Source organism: Salmo salar, chromosome ssa02 (genome assembly GCF_905237065.1).
Source record: "Salmo salar chromosome ssa02, Ssal_v3.1, whole genome shotgun sequence".
NCBI lineage: Eukaryota > Metazoa > Chordata > Actinopteri > Salmoniformes > Salmonidae > Salmo > Salmo salar.
Genome location: NC_059443.1, coordinates 21,969,589 through 21,988,572, shown reverse-complemented (window position 1 = coordinate 21,988,572; position 18,984 = coordinate 21,969,589). Strand labels below are relative to the sequence as shown.

At 43.1% G+C, this 18,984-nt stretch overlaps 2 protein-coding genes across 8 annotated transcripts in view; one reads left to right on the top strand and one right to left on the bottom strand.

Annotated features, from left to right (window-relative positions):
* Positions 1 to 6,265, top strand: part of LOC123728291 (uncharacterized) — a 44,879-nt gene extending 38,614 nt beyond the window's left edge. For all 5 annotated transcript variants that reach the window (XM_045700300.1, XM_045700296.1, XM_045700290.1 and 2 more), the window contains 2 exons: positions 181 to 447; positions 2,623 to 6,265. In XM_045700300.1, the coding sequence (XP_045556256.1) occupies positions 181 to 447; positions 2,623 to 2,865 (510 nt within the window). In that variant the 3' untranslated portion in view covers positions 2,866 to 6,265. The remainder of the gene's footprint in view (positions 1 to 180; positions 448 to 2,622) is intronic.
* A 1,719-nt stretch (positions 6,266 to 7,984) lies between these two features.
* The window catches only part of LOC106575853 (chloride channel protein 1), a 42,065-nt gene continuing 31,065 nt past the window's right edge, over positions 7,985 to 18,984 (bottom strand). For all 3 annotated transcript variants that reach the window (XM_045700252.1, XM_045700257.1, XM_045700261.1), the window contains 9 exons: positions 17,145 to 17,358; positions 16,859 to 16,992; positions 16,528 to 16,682; positions 16,264 to 16,345; positions 15,681 to 15,760; positions 15,188 to 15,232; positions 14,898 to 15,002; positions 14,697 to 14,783; positions 7,985 to 9,087 (listed from right to left, as the gene is read on the bottom strand). In XM_045700252.1, coding sequence (XP_045556208.1) covers positions 8,530 to 9,087; positions 14,697 to 14,783; positions 14,898 to 15,002; positions 15,188 to 15,232; positions 15,681 to 15,760; positions 16,264 to 16,345; positions 16,528 to 16,682; positions 16,859 to 16,992; positions 17,145 to 17,358 — 1,460 coding nt within the window. In that variant the 3' untranslated portion in view covers positions 7,985 to 8,529. The remainder of the gene's footprint in view (positions 9,088 to 14,696; positions 14,784 to 14,897; positions 15,003 to 15,187; positions 15,233 to 15,680; positions 15,761 to 16,263; positions 16,346 to 16,527; positions 16,683 to 16,858; positions 16,993 to 17,144; positions 17,359 to 18,984) is intronic.

The window sequence follows — 18,984 nt, the reverse complement described above, 5'->3', positions numbered from 1 at the left end:
CTGTCCCTTTCAATCCAACATTACGCTTAAAGGAAGAAACATCCTTATCCTCAGATTTAGGATCATATTTCCAGATTCTTTACCATTAGGGGGATAAAAAAATGTCTAATCCTGTATCAGTGGTGAAAGGGAACCTCTACCTACCTACGTCTCCTCATTGTCTCGTCCTTCTCTCAACAGTCTCTGGAGCAAAGGCTGCACAGTGCCAACCACTCGTTGCAAGCCACGCCCAACAGCACCATCCACAGCCTGGCCCCTGCTACCCACGCCCCATTGGTGGACCTGTGGGGGGCGGGTCAGACAGAGTCCTATCACGCAGATATTGGAGGGTACAACATAGGCGTGGCAGCGGTGGTGGAGGCGGCTTTGAATGTTCCGTCTGGGGAAGAGGGGGCGGGGACAGACCATTCCCCTCTGCTGGAGCAGCAGGAGGAGGATGAACTGAAGGTGAGGTCATATCAGGTCACAAGGTCATCATGGCCCAGTTTTTCAAAAGTTATCTATCTGGATTTCGCCTATCGGATAGGATTAAATGCTTCGTGGTCCGTGCTTCTACACCTGCATTGCTTGCTGTTTGCGGTTTTAGGCTGGGTTTCTGTACAGCACTTTGATATATCAGCTGATGTAAGAAGGGCTATATAAATAAATTTGATTTGATTAAATGCATAGAAATAAAATTAATAGAACGGGAGTCCTCATTCAAGACAATGATTCGTACATTCTATTCATTATATTTCTATGCATTTAATCCAGAGATATTTATTTTTTTAAACTGGGCCCTGAGGTTTTAAACTGGGCCCTGAGGTCCCATGTGGCTCAGTTGGTAGAGCATGGTGTTTGCAACGCCAGGGTTATGGGTTCGATTCCCACGGGGGACCAGTACGGAGAAAAAAATGTATGCATTCACTACTGTAAGTCGCTCTGGATAAGAGCGTCTGCTAAATGACTAAAATGTAAAAATGCCATATCAGTGCAGATAGGTACATCCTTGATGCTTTAATATACAGTACCTGTCAAAAGTTTGGACACACCTACTCATTCAAGGGTTTTTCTTTATTTTTACTATTTTCTACATTGTAGAATAATAGTGAGGGCATCAAAATTATGAAATAACACATATAGAGTCATGTAGTTACCAAAAAAGTGTTGAACAAATCAAAATATATTTTATATTTCAGATTATTCAACGTAGCCACCCTTTGCCTTGATGACAGCTTTGCACACTCTTGGCATTCTCTCAACTAGCTTCATGAGGAAGTCACCTGGAATGCATTTCAATTAACAGGTGTGCCTTGTTGAAAGTTAATTTGTGGAAATTCTTTCCTTCTTAATGCATTTGAGCCAATCAGTTGTGTTGTGACAAGGTAGGGTGGGTATACAGAAGATAACCCTATTTGGTAAAAGACCAAGTCCATATTATGGCAAGAACTGCTCAAATAAGCAAAAAGAAATGACAGTCCATCTTTCCTTTAAGATATGAAGGTCAGTCAATCTGGAAAATTTCAAGATCTTTGAAAGTTTCTTCAATTGTAGTCGCAAAAACCATCAAGTGCTGTGATGAAACTGGCTGTCATGAGGACCGCCACAGGAAAGGAAGACCCAGAGTTACCTCTGCTGCAGAGGATAAGAGTTACCAGCATCAGAAATTGCAGCCCAAATAAATGCTTCCCAGAGTTCAAGTAACAGACACATCTCAACATCAACTGTTCAGAGGAGACTGCGTGAATCAGGCCTTCAGTAGAAACACTAGTAAAGGACATCAATAAGAAGAAGAGACTTGCTTGGGCCAAGAAACATGAGCAATGGACATTAGACTGGTGGAAATCTGTCCTTTGGTCTGATGAGTCCAAATTTGAGATTTTTGGTTCCAACCGCTGTGTCTTTGTGAGACGCAGAGTAGTTGAACGGATGATCTCTGCATTCCCACCATGAAGCATGGAGGAGGAGGTGTGATGGTGTGCTTTGCTGGTGACACTGTCAGTGATTTACTTATAATTCAAGGCACACTTAACCAGCAATGGCTACCACAGCATTCTGCAGCGATATGCCATCCTATCTGGTTTGCGTTTAGTGGGAATATCATTTGTTTTTCAACAGGACAATGACCCAACACACCTACAGGCTGTGTAAAGGCTATTTGACCAAGGAGAGTGATGGAGTGCTGCATCAGATGATGCACAATCACCAGACCTCAACCCAGTTGAGATGGTTTGGGATGAGTTGGACAGCAGAGTGAAGGAAAAGCATACGTGGGAGCTCCTTCAAGTCAGTTGGAAAAGCATTCCAGGTGAAGCTGTTTGAGAGAATGCCAAGAGTGTGCAAAGCTGTCATACTACATGATTCCATATGTGTTATTTCATAGTTTTATTGTCTTCACTATTATTCTACAATGTAGAAAATAGTGAAAATTAAGAAAAACCCTTGAATGAGTAGGTGTGTCCAAACTTCTGACTGGTACTGTACGACAGGGAGACATTTCCATCTGAACTCATGAATAAACCTTTGCTTTCTCCTCTCCGTGGTCAGAGAATCATGCGGTATCTGTTATATTCAAAAATTGTCTATCTCAATGTTCTGTAAGTGTCATCCCCTGACCAAGCCCCTGCTCTGTCCCCTGAACAGGACGAGGAGCTAACACTCTGCATGGAGCCGGAGTCTGCCACTCTAACACAGAGAGATGAAGCCATCACCTCCGGGGGCAGTAGTCCTGGGCAACGTAGTCCGGGACGCAGTAGTCCGGGGCAACCACCAGCACAGCAAATTACAGAGCGGAAGGCCTCTGATGTCAGCTGTGGAGGCATCCAGATGTTGGAGGAGAAGGAAGAGAAGCAGGGGTCCGCTGTTGCTGCCATGGCAACCAACTGATTGACAGATCGTCCTGAGAGACGTGACAGACTGACCCTCAGCGTCAGGAATGACTGATCCTAATAATGAAATATTTATCAATAAATCTGTTCCTTTTCAGGTATCAAACACATTTTTGATGGGATATAAACTCTTGTGACCACTGAAGAGCAGAGGAGGAAGATTTGGAAACGGACTCACACAGCCTTATATTCCCAGAGAGAAGGAGGCGGGAGGGATGAATAGAGGGAGGGAAAAAAGACTGAGCGAGAAAAAGGAGGTATGAGGGGATGATAAAAAGAAGAGGAGCAGCTGAGATAGAGACATTTGTATCAGGAAAAGGAAACGGAGGAGGAGGGAATTGAAACATGCATGCTTTTTAAACAAATGACTTTATCCGGTCCAGCATCAAATATGATAATGATCATAAAATCTATAGTAATAAAACATTATCATGACAACAATGATTTTCTAACAAAGAAAACATTCATGACAACACAAAAATCTATGTATAAGTGAATGATAAAAGAATATATATCAAAATCACTGTTTTTACAACACTATCTCTCCATTGGAGAACTACTCTGTTTACAGCTTACACTCAACACATCAAATAGAATAATATCAACCCCATAACTTGAAGAACAGAAACACTCACATGTTATACCCTCTCCTCTTATGTCATTCACATCTAGCATCCACATCACTTATAGAACTAACTGCACGGATACAGAGCAACTTTAGTAGGTTGGGTTCATCATAACCCCCTAAAAATTACACCAATTCAATTATCCCCAAAAACTAATTAAATCCAAATTGGCTCTCTGCAACCTAACCCCTGCAGTGAAATCTACTTGAACCCTCCTAACACAGTTAGAAAGACAACAACGTTGCTATGTTGCTGTGGTCTCCAGATGTCCAAGGCACATAAAGGCTGCATGGCTGTCCTGTTGGCCACACACACAGCACTGCACAGTTAAAGGAATGTACTGTACAGTAAGATAGTGTGCTTCCTACTCTGTCTTTCCGTATGTTTCTTCACAGTACTATGGAGTACCTGTCCTATATTGAACTGTATAGACTTTGCACTGAACCTAGGACACGGCTGGTGCTGGGCCAGAGAAGACTCAGGGCATGGAGCTCCTTGTAGTCTGCTTGACTGTGCATCTTGACTGACAGGTCCGTGTCATGGAGTGAATGGTGAAGAGACAGAGCTGTAGTAGTGAATCCCTTTTCACTGATGCAATCCAACAGATCAGAGGCTGCCTTTGGACTCTGTCACACGTCAATGTCCTTGATCACTGTTCAGAAAGAGCTCTTAGCATCACCAGGAACCAAAACAGAACCACTAGACGAGATGGATTCTGAGCTGTTGTTCCAGGTTCCAAACTAGAGATGGCTGGAGAAAGAGGAAGTGCTCTGGAGTGTTTAGGTACCAACAGAAAGAGGATTTAGATTCAGATGTGCTTCTGTTTTAACACAGATTGTTGTTTTGATGTCAGCTCTTGGGGACAATACCAAGCTTTTCTTTGTGGAGAAAAGATGAGCAAATGTTTCTCTCAAAGGTGTAGGTTAGAGCTGTTTGAATTGGGTACTGATTCTTAGAAGGGCAAAAACTTCAAAATTGTAACTACTAGTGAAGAGCCAAACACAGGTCTCCTAAACGGCTTGTAGCCACTACTGTCATATAGATGTAAATACTAATGAGAGAGGATATAAACCACATCTCTCACAGTCCCCACTGCAACAGTTTCTTTATTTTTCTACAAGTCTCAGTCCCAGCTCTTTCCTTTGGGAATCTTCCTGAGCTCCCAAATTAAGCTTATTGCATTTAGATTTGTTTCTATCACCACACAAGTAAAAGGAAAATGATAGTGGAATGTCAACATTGTAAATAGTGTGATCATTAAAATATTGGATATCGGAATATTGTTGTAAAATAATGCAAAGAACCTAATTTGACTGGGTTTAAGGAGAACATTGAAGTCAATCAGGGAATAGAACTGAATACTAGAACCAAACACTAGAACCAAACAGAACCGGTATCTTCCTGCTCATGGTGACTACAGCGATGGAGCAAAACTCTGCCTGAGCCGAGTGTGACGTTTGAGTTAGCGTGTGTATTTCCTGAAGAGGAAAGTGTGTATCCCAATGGAGGAATGGTAGTGAAGTTCAGAGACATGATAGAATAGTGGAATGTTGGAGATACTGGTCTGGAATATCTGTGCATGTGTCACTAATAAAAACAACAACAATAGCAGTTATTATTAGTATTCTAATATTATTATTATTAATATTATTATTATTATTATTAATATTATTATTATTTGACGGAGAACAACCTTCTTTCACTCTGATGATTGTGTGAAAAAACTTTTAAGATAGAAAAAAGGTTTATTGACTTGAATTCATTAACTTATTGATTGATTATTTATGCAATGTTGGTACAATGTTTATTTTTCTACTGAATTATTGACACCCCCCAGTATAAGACAGAATATGTGTGGTTGATGTACAGCAGTTTCGTGTTGGTTGGGGCTCTCTGATCGGACAAACAGACAGTGATAATAATACCCTAGGCCAGGGGTGGAAACTTCTGGAGGGCTACATTGTGGCCACAATTAATTGTAATCAGTTGTGTTAAAGCTGGGCTGGAACAAAACCCTGCACACACTGACTGCATCCCTCCAGGACAAGGGTTAGGGTTAAGGTTACCCACCTCTTCCCTGGGGCTGTCCATCATGAAACACACAATGATGTCATTTACATAGTCATAACCAGTCATGAAGATTCATGTCACAGCTGCCATGATCACCCAGGCAATGACAACACAATCTCAACCATGCAACTTCCTTTAGGCTACTAGTCATAAGTGTCCATCAGCTGTCACGACACGTATGACGCGTCTGCAAGACAAGATGCATATTGGTGTTAGAACTAACCAAGTAGGAGTCTATCCTGACCACGTGACCTGACCAGGATAGACTCAGCACCCCTACATCTAACAGATGGTTCTGCTGAGCTGCTACCTTGTGGTGTTTTTCAGTTTGTGTTATGCATTAGCCTTCACCTGTCTGTCTCAGACTGGCTCTGAGAGATACAACCTACAGGATGTCTTTACCCAACCACTCTTATTCATTGATTTATTTCAGGATTATTTGGGGGGAGGAATAACATGACAGCCTGTACATAGTTTATTATTTATTGTAGGTTAAGTCTTTTTGGAGCAGTATTGTTCTGTGTGTTGTCCTTGGGACTTTCTGTAGTGATAGACCTTTGACCCCAGAGAGATTGTTCTGCTTCATTGAAAGCACAAACATGGACCCAGAGAATGATACTACTTCAACGAAGATATTTTATTGATTTTTGGACAATTAAGAACTTAATAATTGAATAAACTAATAACAAGAAGCCAAATGTATTTCCTTGATGTTCCTGTTTATTGATTGTCTTTGTTGATTGATTGACTGATTGATTTCCAGTTGATTCCTTATTATGTATGATTCTACTGCCATCTTTCAATACGGAACTTGTCTACAGGCAGTCTTTCTACCCCTTGCTTTCTCTCTTTGTACCTGTTCTGTATATTTGTGTCTCTGTCTGTCCGAGTCTGTCTGTCCATGTAGTTGTCTGTTTTATAGTTGGAAGAATCACTGCCAGAAAACATTGCTTAAAAAAATGGATTTGGATTTGAGGCAAACAGACATTTTAAAAAAAATGATGTGGCACAGAACCATGAGGTAAATACACTTGTATACAATTGGCTTGATTGAATGTTTTAATTTGAGATGATCAATGTAAACTGGCAATACCAGTGTATTAAAGCCCATACCTATGCATGCTTATGGGAAGGTTGTGACGGGATGGTTCTTCCACGTGGTCTCCCCTCCCTTCCTCCTCGGCTGTAAACCTCTCTCTTTCCCTCTTCCTCCCCCTCTCTCTTTCCCCTGCACGAGCGAACACCCTCTTCCACCCCTTTCTCCTCTACTCCATTCTCTTTCTTCTCCCCCTCCTCCCCTCCTCCCCTCTATCAAAATAAAAGAAAAACCGTGGAGAAAGAGCAAATAAACACACAAAGAGAATCCTGATGTGTATGTGTGTGGACGTCTTTGAACAGTAAGACCGGACATTGTTTTTTATGTTGTGAGGATGTGGAACGTCACCGGAAGCGTGCTTTTCTTCATGGTCAGTGAACACGGAGATGCAAAGCCTGCTGGGGCTTTGTGACACAGTTCCTCTATCATGTTTCGATTCCCTCCCTGTCAACCCCAAACACACATTCTAGGTGTCTTTCATCCTGAATACATGACAATGCATTCATCCTTCCTGCCTTCCTTCATGTATGGTAGTGTAGAAAACTTGCTGGTACACATCAGGGATTACTTAAAGGATGGATAGATTGTTTTAAGTACTCATATAGGGCCCCAGCCTGGTAGCCAGTTCTGTTTGTTCAACTTCTTTGTCAAAGCCATGCCAAAGATGCCAACCACAGAAACAGCAGAAAGCGTCCTGCAGGGGACTGGCAACTATGGTTGAAGCCTACAGTTAAACCTCCCTGTCTGTCTGCCGTTGTCAGCCATTATAATGTCAGGAGAATGTTAATGTCAAACAAATTTCCAGAGACATGTTTCTCCTGGACCCTCTCTGCTGTGTGTGTGTGTGTGTGTGTGTGTGTGTGTGTGTGTGTGTGTGTGTGTGTGTGTGTGTGTGTGTGTGTGTGTGTGTGTGTGTGTGTGTGTGTGTGTGTGTGTGTGTGTGTGTGTGTGTGTGTGTGTGTGTGTGTGTGTGTACGTGCACGTGTGGGAGACTAAAATACACTGTTGACCTTCTCAGCTGGAAGTGTTTATACGTCCACAGCCTTTCTATAGACAAACTTTTACGAGACGAGTGAACAGTGCATCTCTAGTATTATGCTGGAGCTGATTATTGCCATGCTCCAAGTCCAATGAAATGTTACTGAAAACATTAAAATATTTATTGTATTCCATAAGAATATTAGAAGGCAACGGTATGAACTATTTCAATATTTACTTTACAGTGGTTACAGTAATAATTTAAAGCCTGTATATTAATTAATCAGTAAACGTTTAATCGCTCTGATCAAATATAAATCAGTCCATTGACAGACATGGAGTCATGATTAATGATGTGATTTCATTATCAAACATTTAATTGCTGTCATATACAGTGTCATAAAGATACATGGAATTCACAGACAAAGATTCAGACGTACAGTACCATGTAGCTACAAACACATTCACACATTCAACAATACTGGGACAAGGAGACAAACCATGATAGGCACAGATGAAGAACATCTGTCCATTTTTGTAGTTTGAAAGACACGGAAAGAGACCTGAGAAACTGAAATAATGAAAAGGAATAGGCTGTCTGTCTTGAGTAGAAAAAAATCATTAAAAAAACTGCTGAGATCCACAGAAAAATAAGGAAAGAGGCTACCATCGTACAAAAAGTATTATTAGCTAACAGAAGCACTGTGTATACCTGTTCTTCCTGCTCCCTGTATGCTGAACATCTGCAAAGCCTCTAATGAGCCTGCACAGAACTCCATTACCCAGGATGCTCCTTGATACCCTCTCACTGAATGAGGTAAGTGGAGTGAGGCCAGAGAGGAGAAAGTCTTCATTTAAGAAACAGAATCCACAGAATTCCCTCAGTCGCCATCTAAATCAGCTCTTCAGAATCTTCGCTCTCCCTCTCTCCATCCGTCTCCGGCACGGTAGGAAGGGATGACACAATGAAGATACGAGTGGAGGAGGAGGGTGGTGAGGTGGGGGAGACGGGGGAGGAAGACTCCTGAGGGGGACAGTCTGTCCCTTCGCTGTTGGGGGTGGAGGTATCACACTCTGCACCTGCACTGGAGCCACCTGCTCCTCCTGCATTCCCCCTGGGTTCCTCCTGAGCCTCATCCATGTCACCCTTTCCCTCTGCCCTAACCACCTCATCCTTCCACCTTACCATCTCTCCCTCCCTCTTTCCTCCATCTCCCTCCCCCTTTTCTTTCTTAACCTCCAACCTAAACCCCTCGCCCCCATCCTTCCTACTACCCCCTCCCTCCCTCTCCCCTCCCTCACCCCACAGCTCCCTCTCCCTGGTGGGGGAGGAGGGGGTGGTGGGAGGAGCCTCGTGCTTCTTGGCTTTACGGGTGGCATCTCTGAAACTGGCCAGAGGGGGGCGCAATCTCACCCCACTACGGGTGGAGCCCTCGATGGCCTTCTGCAACTGTGAGAGGTAAGAGAGAGGGAGAGATAGAGTGAGAGATTAAAGGGGAGAGATAAATATAGAGGGGGAGAAGAGAAAAGGGATGGAGAAGGGAAAAGGGGAGAGAGAGAGAGATAAAGAAAGAGGGGAGGGAAATTGAGATCGAGATGGGGAGTGAGAGAGGAAGGGAAAGAGAGAAAGAGAGTGAATAGAAGTGGTTAACATAGCATGTCATAACACAAGCAAAGCATGTTAATACAGGTTTCCTGTGACGCTGTGATAATTCAGAGACAAACACCGTTGATGGTGTAATAGTGTGACTCACTATTAGAGTACAACAGAACAGCAAAGCAACAGCCAACTGAACAGGCTCCATGTATTTTTATGTGTATATATTATGGATTCTCATTTGTTCCTGCCAAGGCAGCAGCTACTCTTCCTGAGGTTCAAACAAGATTAAGGTGATTACATCACCAAAAAAATGTAACAGTTCATCATACAACACATTACTACACCACTACTCTACCACTACATATCTACAATACAAAATGTATAATTTTACAATGCACATGTGTGTAAACTGTGTATGTTAGTGTGTGTGTGCGTATGCGTATGTCTCTTCACAGTCCACGTTGTTCCTTATGTAGTATTGCGCGCGTCTGTTCTGGACTTGGGGACTGTGAAGAGACCCCTGGTGGCATGGCGTGTGGGGTATGCATGGGTGTCTGAGCTATGTGCTAATTGTTTGAACAGACAGCTCAGTGATTTCAACACGTCAATACCTCTCACAAAGACATGTAGTGATGCAGTCAATCTCTCCTCTACTTTGAGCCAGTAGATTGACATGCATGTTATTGATGTTAGCTCTCCGTGTACATATGTTCTTCTATGTGGCATTTGACCATATGACTGGGCAGTAGTCCAGGTGTGACACAACTAGGGCCTGTAGGACTTGTTTTGTTGATAGCGATGTTAAGAAAGCCGATCTTAGCTACCGTTGCATCAATATGTCTTGACCATTACAGTTTACAATCCAGGGTTACTCCAAGCAGTTTAGTCTCTTCAACTTGCTCAATTTCCCCATTATTCATTACAATATTTAGTTGAGGTTTAGGGTTCAGGGTTTAGTGAATGATTTGTACCAAATACAATGCTTTTCATTTTTGAAATATTTACGACTAGTTTATTACTTGCCACCCATTTTAAAACTGACTGCTGCTCTTTGTTAAGAGTTGCTGTGAGTTCACTTACTGTGGTAGATGACGTGTTTAATGTTGAGTCATTAGCATACATAGACACACAGGCTTTACTCAGAGCCAGTGGCAGGTCATTAGTGAAGATGGAAAAAAGTAAGGAGCCTAGACAGCTGCCTTGGGGAATCCCCAACTATACCTGGATTGTCATGGAGAGGCTTCCATTAAAGAACACCCTCTGTTTTCTCTTAGACAGGTACAGTGCCATGAAAAAGTATTTGCCCCCTTTTCTCTACTTTTGTATATTTTTGATACTGAATGTTATCAGATCTTCAACCAAAACCTGATATTAGATCAAAGGAACCTGAGTGAACAAATAACACAACAATTACATAACTATTTAATTTATTTTATAAGCAAAGTTATGCAACACCCAATGCCCCTGTGTGAAAAAGTAAATGCCCCCTTACACTCAATAACTAGTTGTGCCACCTTTAGCTGTTGGCCCACTCTTCAATGCATCTCAATTGGGATTAGGTCTGGACTTTGACTAGGCCATTTCAAAACTTCAAATGTGTTGCTTTTAAGCCATTGTCATGTAGACTTGATTGTGTGTTTTGGATCATTGTCTTGCTGCATGACCCAACTGCGCTTCAGCTCACAGACGGATGGCCTGACATTCTCCAATAGAATTCTCTGATACAGAGCAGAATTCATGGTTCCTTCTATTAAGTCGTTCAGATCCTGAGGCAGCAAAGCACCCCCAAACCATCACACTACCACCACCATACTTGACCATTGGCATAAGGTTCTTACTGTGGAATGCAGTTTTTGGTTTTTGCCAGGCATAATAAGAAGTATACATTTTTTAGTTATTTGTAAACAGGTTCCCTTGATCTAATATTAGGTTTTGGTTGAAGATCTGATAACATTCAGTTTAAAAAATATGCAAAATATTGAAAATCAAAGAGGGGGCAAATACTTTTTCACGTCACTGTAACTCTCGACCCATGATATAGCAGACGATGTAAAGCCATAACACATATGTTGTTTTCAGCAGCAGATTATGATCAATAATGTCAAAGCTGCACGGAAGTCTAACAAAACAGCCCCCACAATCAAATCAAATCAAATTTTATTGATCACATACACATGGTTAGCAGATGTTAATGCGAGTGTAGCGAAATGCTTGTGCTTCTAGTTCCAACAGTGCAGTAATATCTAACAAATAATCTAACAATTATCAACAAATTCCTAATACACACAAATCTAAAGGGGTGAATGAGAATTTGTACATATAAATATATTAATGAGCAATGGCCGAGCGGCATTGGCAAGGTGCAGTAGATGGTATAAAATACAGTATATACATGTGATATGAGTAATGTAAACATTACTAAAGTGGCATTGTTTAAAGTGACTAGTGATCCATTTATTAAAGTGGCCAGTGATTGGGTCTCAATGTAGGCAGCAGCCTCTCTGAGTTAGTGATTGCTGTTTAACAGTCTGATGGCCTTGAGATAGAAGCTGTTTTTCAGTCTCTCATTCCCAGCTTTGATGCACCTGTACTGACCTCGCCTTCTGGATGATAGCGGTGTGAACATGCAGTGGCTCGGGTGGTTGTTGTTGTTGATCTTTTTGGCCTTCCTGTGACATCGGGCGCTGTAGGTGTCATGGAGGGCAGGTAGTTTGGCCCCGGTGATGCTTTGTGCAGACCGCACCCCCCTCTGGAGAGCCTTGCGGTTGAGGGCGGTGCAGTTGCCGTGCTGTGATACAGGCTGTGATACAGCCCGACAGGATGCTCTTGATTGTGCATCTGTAAAAGTTTGTCAGGGTTTTGGGTGACAAGCCAAATTTCTTCAGCCTCCTGAGGTTGAAGAGGTGCTAGTGTGCTTCACCACACTGTCTGTGTGGGTGGACCATTTCAGTTTGTCCGTGATGTGTATGCCCAGGAACTTAAAACTTTCCACCTTCTCCACTGCTGACCCTTCGATGTGGATAGGGGGGTGCTCCCTCTGCTGTTTCCTGAAGTCCACGATCATCTCTTTTTTTGTTGTTGATGTTGAGTGAGAGGTTGTTTTCCTGACACCACACTCTGAGTGCCCTCACCTCCTCCCTGTAGGCCGTCTCGTCGTTGCTGGTGATCAAGCCCACTACTGTTGTGTCGTCTGCAAACTTGACGATTGAGTTGGAGGCGTGCATGGCTACGCAGTTGTGGGTGAACAGGGAGTACAGGAGAGGGCTAGGCACACACCCTTGTGGGGCCCCAGTGTTGAGGGTCAGTGAAGTGGAGATGTTGTTTCATACCTTCACTACCTGGGGGTCGCCCGTCAGAATGTCCAGGACCCAGTTGCACAGGGCGGGGTTGAGACCCAGGGCCTCCAGCTTGATAATGAGCTTGGAGGGTACTATGGTGTTGAATGCTGAGCTGTAGTCAACGAACAGCATTCTTACATAGGTATTCTTTTTGTCCAGATGGGATAGGGCAGTGTGCAGTGCGATGGCGATTGCGTCTGTGGTCCTGCTGGGGCGGTAAGCAAACAAGTGGGTCTAGGGTGGCTGGTAAGGTGGCGGTGATATGATCCTTGACTAGTCTCTCAAAGCACTTCATGATGACAGAATTGAGTGCTACGGGGTGGTAGTCATTTAGTTCAGTTACCTTTGCCTTCTTGGGTACAGGAACGATGGTAGTCATCTTTAAGCATATGGGGACAGCAGACTGGGATAGGGAGAGATTGAAAATGTTCGTAAACACACCAGCCAGCTGGTCTGTGCATGCTCTGCGGATGCGGCTAGGGATGCCGTCTGGGTCAGCAGTCTTGCGAGGGTTAACATGTTTAAATGTTTTACTCACATCAGCCACTGAGAAGGAGAGGGGGGGGGTGCAGTCATTGTTAGCGAGCCGCGAGGGTGGCACTGTATTATCCTCAAAGCGGGCAAAGAAGGTGTTTTGTTTGTCTGGAAGTGTGACGTCGGTATCCGTGACGTGGCTGTTTTTGTTTTGTAGTCCGTGATTTCCTGTAGACCCTGCCACATATGTTTTGTGTCTGAGCCGTTGAATTGCGACTCCACCTTGTCCCTGTACCGGCATTTCGTTTGTTTGTTTGATTGCCTTGTGGAGGGAATAACTACACTTTTTATATTCAGCCATATCACCAGACCTCTTTCCATGGTTACTGTAAATGCGGTGGTTTGCGCTTTCAGTTTTGTGCGAATGCCGCCATCCGTCCATGGTTTCTGGTTAGGGTATGTTTTAATAGTCACAGTGGGTACAACATCTCCAATGCACTTATTTATAAACGCACTCACCCAGTCAGCGTCAATGTCATTCTCTGAGGCTGACTGGAACATATTCCAGTCCGCGTGATCAAAACAATCTTGGAGCGTTGCTTCCGATTGGTCAGACCAGCGTTGAATGGTTCTCGTCATTGGTACATCCTGTTTGAGTTTCTGCCTATAAGCCGGGACAAGCAAGATGGCATCGTGGTCGGATTTACCGAAGGAAGGGCGGGGGAGGGCTTTGTATGCATCGCAGAAGTTAGAGTAGCAGTGGTCTAGAGTATTAGCCCTATGTGTCTGACAAACAATATGCTGATCAAATTTAGGTAACATTGATCTCAAATTTGCTTTGTTAAAATCCCCAGCTACAATAAATGCAGCCTTCGGGTTTATAGTTTCCAGTTTACATAGAGTCCAGTGAAGTTCATTGAGGGCCGTTTTGGTGTTCTTAGTATCAATTTCTCTCAGCCAATCATCCGTCATTTGTGTAAGTGCTGAGTGCCCTTCTCTATAAGCGTGCTAAAAGTCATTTGTTTACTGCGTTGTCTCTGGTCAAAATGTTTTTCAAACGTTTACTAAGGGTTGGTAGCAGGCTGATTGGTTGGCTGTTTGAACCAGTAAAGGGTGTTTTGCTATTCTTGGGTAGTGGAATGACTTTTGCTTCCCTCCAGGCCTGATGGCGCATGCTTTCCTGTAGGCTTAGTTTAAAGAGATGGCAAATAGGAGTGATAGTGTAGTCCACCATCATCCTCAGTAATTTTCCATCCAAGTTGTCAGTCCTAGATGGTTTGTCATTGCTGATAGACAACAATAATGTTTTTACCTCTTCCACATTCACTTTACGGAATTAAAAATGACAATGCTTGCCTTTCATAATTTGGTGAATTATGCATGGATGTGTAGGTTCAGAGTTTGCTGTTGGCATGGCATGCCTCAGTTTGCTAATCTTGGCAATGTAATTACTGTGACACTGTGAGATCATCATCAGAGAACGATGACAGAGAGGCAGAACAAATGGACAAGCTGTGTGTGATGCTTCTACACTGCAGAAAAGAAAGACTCGGCATACAGACAGAGAGAGAGAGAGAAAGAGAGCGAGAGAAAGGGAGAGAGAGAGAGAGAGAGAGAGAGAGAGAGAGAGAGCTTGTGTGATCTCACCTCCTTCAGTGCTACGACTCCCACCAGTTTCCCAATGCTGGTAACATAGGCATGACTGAAACCCAGCAAGGAGAACAGAGTGTGGGTCTGTCAGAGAGAGAGAGAGGGGGAGGCATATTTGTCAATAACCTACAGCATGTAGTGTTTATAATGGCTTAAAGTGGCTACATAAGAGCACAAGGTGCTAGCTACAGTTGATACCTTGTGTAGGGAGGTTCTCTCCACCAGCTGAAAGGGGGAGGGATCAATCCGTATCTCCTCCATACTGATTGGCTTATCCAACTCTTCTTCTTCCCAGGCTTTGATCTGCATTAGCCAATCAGAGAGCAGAGAGGGTGATTGACAATATAAAGAGGGAGTAATAATTTATGATATTTGATTCTACTCGTGGAATCCTTTTTGCGCTAGATGAAGTGCCCAGGTCAGGGAGTAGAGGTCAGGGATCAGGGGTTAGGGGTTAAAGGTTGATCAGGGTCAGTGAGACACATTACCTCCTCTGAGGACATGGTGTCAGTGAGTGGAGGAGGGGTGGATTCCTGGAGAGAGGAAGAGAGAGAGAGGAAGAGAGACAGAGAAAGAGAGAGGGAGAGAGAGAAAGAGATAGAAAGAAAGAGAGAAAGAAAAGAGGGAGTGTGAGAGGGGGGGGTGTTAGTTTAGAGATTTTAGTTATTTTCACCCTCCAGGTTTACAAAGTGTCAGATCAGATGCCCCCTTGTGGTGCTATTTCTCCATCACACAGAATGACTAACCTGCTCATTACATATCATATCATACATTATAGCAAGGTCAGAATGTGATATTGCTCCTCTTTGAGCTACCAGAGGAACGCTTGAGGTTGATGGTGGCCTTCACCACAGACCCAGGATCAGGTTGCCCTAACCCCAATCCAAACCTCAACCATTATGGGAATGAAAAACATCTTCTAATATATCTGACCCCCTATCAGTGGTTACAGCCAACCTCTATCTTGATATGGAATGATACCTGAGCTTCAGCCTGGCTGGTTGAGGAAGAGGAGAAGAGGCGCTGAAATATTCCCCTCACAGACTGGAGGGAACTCTTCTCTGAAAGACAGGACAGGACAGACATTTAGAAGTGAGTACATTGGGTTAACATTCTCACTCCAACACTTTTCTACAGAAGGTGCTGGTTAGTTGTTGTAAACAAACCCCATGAGCAATCGATAGAGCAGCAGGTCGAATATTGATTCTGCTCTATTGATTGCTTATAAAAATTTGAAGCGCTAACAGCAAACCAACAAGCCAACTACCATATGTACACATAGGTTTTGTATTGTAGATACAGTATCTGGTTGTAAAGTAGTGGCCTAAGAGAACACACTTAATGTGTTGTGAAAAGTCTTATGAAATGTATTGTCATATTTTAAATTGTATATAAGTGCCTTAATGTTGCTGGACCCCAGGAAGAGTAGCTGCTTCTTGGCAGCAGCTAATGGGGATCCATAATAAATACAAATACAAACATGGATGCACTGGTAACAAAATAGCAATAGTGGGTACATCCCAATTCTATGTCATATTCTGACATTTTGTCTGTGTCATGTCACCTGAGCCGGTGTGATTGGTGGAGGACTCCTGTGGTTTGGGGGATGGGAGTGGCCTATTCTGTTCATCTTGTACAGCAGAGGTCTGGAGAACAGACAAAAGGGCTAACCAAGTTCATAACCAAGTATTACATGGATAATTATAATGCATTATAAATGTGATTATAAAGGCATTATAAGTATACTGATATTTATTCCTTTAATAAGTATAATAAATATGATGCTATCGTTCAATCATTCCATCTATCCATCCATCCATCCTGTCACCTCTCCTTCCTCCTCGTCTACTAAAGTGAAGGACTCCCAGCCCTGACCCGGCGACCCCTGACCCCTCTCAAAGATACGCCTCTCGGCTGAAAGCCACCAATCAGAGATGGCCTGCAGCTCTGTCCTCTCGATAGACCCCAATAGGATCATAGACTCTGAGGAAAGACAGGGGGAACAGGCAGAGAAAGAGAGTAGAGTGAGAGAGAAAGAAAGAGAGAGAGAGAGAAAGAGAGATAGAGAGAAGGAGAGAGAGAGACAAGAGAGGGATTTCAGTGGATGGATTTGTGTAATCTACCGTGCATGGCATCAAACATTCTATAACATGTCTCACCTTTAGAGTCGACCAGAGGGATGGTTTTAAGGGAGGTGGAGTCTAGCAGATAGCCCAGCTCCCGATAGGTTGACTGGGAGGACAGGAAGTTCACCTTCCGCACCATCATGTCCTCCACAAAGATGTTGTACTTACTGAGGGAGGAGAGAGGATATATGTGAACTGTGCCTGCTTGAGTCATAATATCACACAAGGTTGCATGTACACTAGAACTGTTTGAGCCACAATGGCATACAGTTCTCTGCATAAGCATTTATTAGAGCCATAATGGTGACCGTTCCAGTACCTGATGTGTCCGAGGCTGAGCTCGGGGAGGTATGGCAGTTTCTTGACCTGGATGATGGAGTCGTAGAGGGAGGGCTGCAGGCCCTGGGCCACCATGTTGGCCAGGATCACCGCCACCATCATGGGCAGGATGTGGGAGATCTGGCCTGTCAGCTCAAAACAGATCACAGCCGTGGACACCGTGTGGGTCACTGCCCCGGTCAGGGCCGCGGCACCTGGGATAAGGAGGGCGGGAGAGAGAAAGGGAGGGTGAAGGAGAGAGGGAGGGAGGTAGGGGAAGGAGAGAGGGAGGGGAAGGAGAGAAGGAGGGAAAGGAGAGAGGAAGGGAGAGAGGGAGGGGAAGAAGAGTGGAAGAGAGAGTATAGAGGGAGGGAAGGAGAGATCAGGAGTCACGACAAGGCAGAAAGGAAAGGAGAGATGGTGTTAAATGACATCATTGTGTATGACAGGGTAGTGGGCAGACATTTTTGATATGTACACTACCGTTCAAAAGTTGGGATCACTTAGTAATTTCCTTTTTTTGTCCATTAAAATAACATCAAATTGATCATAAATACAGTGTAGACATTGTTAATGTTGTAAATGACTATTGTAGCTGGAAACGGCTGATTTTTTATGGAATATCTACATAGGTGTATCGAGGCCCATTATCAGCAACCATCACTCCTGTGTTTCAATGGCACGTTGTGTTAGCTAATCCAAGTTTATCATTTTAAAAGGCTAATTGATCATTAGAAAACCCTTTTGCAATTATGTTAGAACAGCTGAAAACTATTGTTCTGATTAAAGAAACAATAAGACTGGCCTTTAGACTAGTTGAGTATCTGGACCATCAGCATTTGTGGGTTTGTTTACAGGCTCAAAATGGCCAGAAACAAAGTACTTTCTTCTGAAACTCGTCAGTCTATTCTTGTTCTGAGAAATGAAGGCTATTCCATGCAAGAAATTGCCAAGAAACTGAAGATCTCATACAACGCTGTGTACTACTCCCTTTACAGAACAGCGCAAACTGGCTCTAACCAGAATAGAAAGAGAAGTGGGAGGCCCATGTTTCTGGCCATTTTGAGCCTGTAATCGAACCCCCAAATGCTGATTCTCCAGAACTAGTCTAAAGAAGGCCAGTCTTATTGCTTCTTTAATCAGAACAACAGTTTTCAGCTAACATAATAATAATTGCAAAAGGGTTTTCTAATGATCAATCAGCCTTTTAAAATGATCAACTTGGATTAGCTAACACAATGTGCCATTGGAACACAGGAGTGATGGTTGCTGATAATGGGCCTCTGTACGCCTATGTAGATATTCCGTTAAAAATCAGCCGTTTCCAGCTACAAAGGTTAATTTACAACATTAAGAATGTCTACACTGTTTTTCTGATCAATTTGATGTTATTTTAATGGACAAAAAATTTGCTTTTCTTTCAAAAACAAGGACATTTCTAAGTGATCCCAAACTTTTGAATGGTAGTGTGTATACTTGTAATAAGACTAAGCAATTGGCCTATTAAAATGTTTATCTGACTCCATAAAGATAATTAGCAATATGCAAGAGACTATGGTTGAGTTACAGACATAGACAATGAAGAAATGTCTGAGAATGGATTATAAATAGAATTGTATTTAATTACTTTGTAAAATGAATGGATTCACATACAAGGCATACAGCTTCAGTTACAAAGCATTAACAAGCATTACAAGGCATTATTCCAAGCATGGTCAGAGAGAGAGAAACCATAGCCTGAAAGGCCCTGCCCCACAAGTTCATGGGGTGGAGAGAGTGAGAAAGAAAGAAAGTATCTCATCACAGCAGGTCAGGAGCAAATAAGAAAAAGAACAATGAAC